The sequence below is a fragment of the Alosa pseudoharengus genome, unplaced genomic scaffold (assembly GCF_046254945.1).
Source record: "Alosa pseudoharengus isolate Yale_2024_CS ecotype anadromous, Long Island Sound unplaced genomic scaffold, YU_APseudo_1.1 YU_APseudo_1.1_scf_19, whole genome shotgun sequence".
NCBI classification, from domain to species: domain Eukaryota; kingdom Metazoa; phylum Chordata; class Actinopteri; order Clupeiformes; family Clupeidae; genus Alosa; species Alosa pseudoharengus.
The window spans coordinates 16,962,434-16,967,433 of NW_027468657.1; the positions used below are offsets into that span (position 1 = coordinate 16,962,434).

A 5,000-nucleotide genomic window follows, 5' to 3' on the forward strand; every position below is an offset into this window, starting at 1 on the left:
TGTGTCTGTGTTTGTTTGTGTGTGGGTGTGTGTTATAACAGCATTGCCTCACAACACATTACCACAGAACAATGAACTCTGATTTGATGTTTACATGTTGTTGTGAACGGTTACAAATAAGTGTCTTACTTTGACACATAGATATGTGTAAGGTGCTTGGGTGTGTGTGTGTGTGTGTGTGGTGTGTGTGCTTGTACTCATGTTTGGATACACATTTCTGCCCTGCCCTGCCTTTCCTGCCTGCAGTTTGTGGAAGGCTGATAAGTCACAACATTAAAGACAAACGATGAGATGCATTTATAGTTCCCAACATATTGTCTACTTCCTTATAAGTATAAGGATACTCTTTTAATCCCATGAGGGGAAATTTGGTCTCTGCATTTATCCCAATCCGTGAATTAGTGAAACACACTCAGCACACAGTGAACACACAGTGAGGTGAAGCACACACTAATCCCGACGCAGTGAGCTGCCTGCTACAAGGGCGATCGGGGAGCAGTGAGGGGTTATGTGCCTTGTTCAAGAGATCTTCAGCCGTTCCTACTAGCCGGGGTTCGAACCGGCAACCCTCCGGTTACAAGTCCGAAGCGCTAACCAGTAGGCCAAGGCTGCCCAAATAACGGGAGACCGCGTGGCAATGAAGCATCGAGCTGGACTCGAACCGGCGATGCTACTGGCACAATTCTTCATGTGCTCGGCACAGCGACGGCTTCTCAATAGTGCTACGGAGGCGACCACTCGCAGCAAATATAACAGCAAATGAGCAGAGTCCCTTACAATGAAACAAACACACACAAAAAAGCAAACAAACAATGTGCTTTGGCAGGAACTTGAGCTACATTATGTTTAAAGGCTTCCGTTATCTGTTTTAAACACAGAAAGATGGACAAATCTATACATATTAAGATCGTGGGAAAATATGTTGAGTGCATACCTGACAAAGACAGTATTTGGACAGATGTGAAGGCACAAGGGAATGCAAACATGCCTCTTTGAGTCATAGCTATGTGTATAGACTTGGACAGGCCTGTAGATACTGATATACATTGATGTATTGAAGGTATACGAGGTCTGGAGACTTTGATGAATGACAGCACATTCAGAACTGGACAGGTCTTCACATACAGAGGAGCTTTGCTCAACATACTGTATGTGTGTGTGTGTGTGTGTGTGTGTGTGTGTGTGTGTGTGTGTGTGTGTGTGTGTGTGTGTGTGTGTGTGTGTATGTGTGTGTGTGTGTATGTGGTGCACTGAGTTTGACGTGCTTTTGTCTATTTGACATGTGCGTAGACTCTAGAGAGAGCTGGGACATCTATAGGTAGTGATATACATTGACATATGGACTGTGTGTGAGGTGCGGGTCGTGTGAAGAAATAGCCTCTGTCTTTCAGACACTTATAGAACAGGACAGCTCGACAGGTCCTGAAGAAAGCGAACGTGTTGAAAGCATGAATGATGTTCAGCGAGGTTGACTTTTTCTCCAGCGCACAGAGAACTGGACAGATCTAAAGATACCGACAAATACTACTGACATGTTCTATGTGTCTCATATTTGATGTTTCTCACGTCCAGGGAATTGAGCGAGTGGTGTTTGTGTGTGTGTGTGTGTGTGTGTGTGTGTGTGTGTGTGTGTGTATCTGTCAGATTTTCAGACGTTTAAAAAATTGTATGTTGAATGTATTGTGACTTTTCCGTTGATCTTAAAGTTCAGGGAGTGTAAAGTTTGCTATTGTCTGTCCTTCAGACACAGATAACAGTTGGACAGCTCTGCAGATCCTAGAACATATGCAAGATTAACGTTTTTTTTTTATTGAAAACCTGCTGCCTTTTTTGTTTTATCATTGGCCTTATAACGAATGTATGTAGATCACATGAGATGTAGTGAATTGATACCTGTTCTAGTCTCTTCTTTCACATACAGGACAGGCCTGCTGATGTTTTAGCATTGCTATGGCATGTTCTATGTCTCTCAAATTTGATGCCTCTCAAGTCCAGGGTGTTGAGCAAGTGGTGTGTGTGTGTGTGTGTGTGTGTGTGTGTGTGTGTGTGTGTGTGTATCTCTCTTATAACAAAAACATGTAGATCGTGTGTGTGTGTGTGTGTGTGTGTGTGTGTGTGTGTGTGTGTGTGTGTGTGTAGATCATGTGTGAGATGTAGTGAGACTGACCCTTGTTCTTGTCTCTGTTCTTGCAGACACATTGAAAACTGGACCGGCCTGCAGATTCTGAAGGATGTGGACATGGAGCTGTACGTAGGACTGGAGAAACTGTGAGTGACCACCACCACCACATCCACCCACCACATCCACCCACCACATCCACCACCACCACCACATCCACCCACCACCACCACCACCACCACATCCACCCACTACATCCACCATCACATCCACACATCACATCCACCCACTACATCCACCATCACATCCACTCACCACCAAATCCACCCACTACATCCACCACCACCACCACATCCACCCACCACCACCACCACCACCACATCCACCCACTACATCCACCATCACATCCACACATCACATCCACCCACTACATCCACCATCACATCCACTCACCACCAAATCCACCCACTACATCCACCACCACCACCACATCCACCCACTACATCCACCACATCCACCCACCACATCCACCAACCCCCACATCTCACCTTCTCATCCACCCAGCCCACAGCATGCAGACAGCAGAGATGTTCCCTCATAAATAACTGATGAACACTTTGTTTCTGTGCGCACATTATGCAGTGACACCAGGGGAGGGGAGGCGGGGGGGTTGTTCTCACCGGTGTCAGATGAGAGCTGGTCTTATTAAGAGTCACACCAGGAGCTCTGTCCATGCACATTTAATTTCCTTTAGGGGGTGGGGGTGGCAGTGGCGGAGCTAGGGGGTGGCTTAGGGGGCTTAAGCCCCGAATCTTTTTTCAAAAGCCCCGAATCTTTTTTTAGTGTTTTAAATTCCCGGCAACTCTTATTTCCAATATAACTTCCCCTCGGTTTCTCTATAAATGTCACCAAATGCTCTATTACTGAGGAAATATATCCCTTATTTTCAAAGCCCAATATTGAAAAATAATTTGACTTGCTACACGATCTATGCAAGGTCTCTGGGCTATCCACTATGGTGATTTCAATGGTTAGATTGATTTGTTTAGATCCAGTGAAAATGCTGCCTTGACAATGCTACGTCATGGCTTCGGTGTTCCAAAAAGCCTCTGTCAGAAGTCTGTCACTTTTACAGTCTGTGATAAAACACTTTGTGTACATGTTGTTGAAACGTTATGGATATTAGAAAGTTTTTCAAAAGAAATTCCAGCTCCCAAAACAAAGTGATCCTCGTCTTGTAATAAATTAGGCTACACTGTTTTGAAATGTCAGAAAAACCCATTAACAGTTATCTGCCCATGTCAACTTTTCAGTGTCATATGTTGCACAAAAGAATGTTAACTGTTAGCCTAACTTAAAACCTTGTTGATATCCTATCCACCACCACAGATCTTATAATCCAAGAGTCCACATAAATATAAAAGTCATGTTATGTTGTTTTGGCTGCCTAACTAATTATTAACTAAAAAATGATATATTGAGAGGAAAGGGCCCTTTCCATAAGTGTGTTAATCAAGCACCATGCAGTCTGCATTCATAATCTTGCTTGATTTTATGCACCTGTGTAAAGGGGCCTGAAATTACAAATTAATATAATTTAGAAACGCCTATGTCAAGATGATAATGCATTCCTTCTAAAATACCCTTGTATCATGATGACTGGCCATACTGTAATTATATCATAATATTATGTATATTATAGTATAAGATATTCTATATATTTGTCACACAGATGAGATCAGGGAAGAGGAAGAAGGAGAATAGCAATAATAAACAATAATGTCATATCAAACAATAGCCTAATGAAAATAAACAAATACTATAATATACAAACCATAAGAAACGCTTAATTAACTAAGTACATGCTAAACAGATATGAACAGATATTGCCTCTTGAAAGACCCAAAACTATAATTTTACACAGGGTAGTGCCAGTCAGATACCTTGAATCTGTTGAATGTTAGTTTCACATTTTTTAAGTCTCAATGTGTCCATTAGTTTACACAAAATTCACTAGAAGTCATTATTTAAGGGGTTATTTAAAAAAAATATTAAATGGGCTAAGCCCCGAATGTTTACAATGTCTGGCTCCGCCCCTGGGGGGTGGGATGGGGTGTGGGGACAGAGTTGGAGGAGTGTGTGTGTGTGTGTGTGTGTGTGGGGGGGGGGTTAGGTCTTAATTAGGAGCAGGAGACATATCACATTACTTCATTAGGTGAACACATCATGAAATTAAACTTTAGCCCCTCTCTCATCCCCAGATATGATCCAGTCTTTTTGTGATTAGCATTGACACTGCAACACTGCATGCTAGTCATCAGTATCATTTTACACACATGTAGACTATATACTCTACAAAACTCATCTTCAAGATATTTAGTGAGGAAATCAGTTCATTTTGACTTCACTGAATGGCACTGGCTCAGTGTTGAGCCTGGTGCACTGTCACATACACACACACACACACACACACACACACACACACACACACACACACACATTTGAGACGCTGTTACACTGCTTCCTCTGTCTGTGAATGGAAGAGTCGTGCTGTGTTGAAGCGCAGTGGGTCTATGAGTGCCATTAGGAGCATCTTCATGTAGAACTGACTACAGACGGGCCTGTAATTGCTATTGTAGATCTCTTACTGTCTTACTGGACACACTACGCACTACTTCATTATGCCCCGCCATCTCACAGCAGTAGGTAGTCACCAGCCTGCTGTGTGTGTGTGTGTGTGTGTGTGTGTGTGTGTGTGTGTGTGTGTGTGTGTGTGTGTGTATGGTGAGGTGTGTATGTGTGTGTGTATAAGTATGAATGTGAGTTTGAGTGTGCATGTTTTGTTATTTCTCTGTGTAGTATGAGTGTATTTGTGGGATGA

At 42.9% G+C, this 5,000-nt stretch overlaps 1 protein-coding gene across 4 annotated transcripts in view; it reads left to right on the plus strand.

The window, feature by feature from the left end:
* Nucleotides 1–5,000, plus strand: part of ntrk3b (neurotrophic tyrosine kinase, receptor, type 3b) — a 150,210-nt gene that overhangs the window by 24,747 nt on the left and 120,463 nt on the right. For all 4 annotated transcript variants that reach the window (XM_076291891.1, XM_076291892.1, XM_076291889.1 and 1 more), the window contains exon 2: nt 2,194–2,268. In XM_076291891.1, coding sequence (XP_076148006.1) covers nt 2,194–2,268 — 75 coding nt within the window. The remainder of the gene's footprint in view (nt 1–2,193; nt 2,269–5,000) is intronic.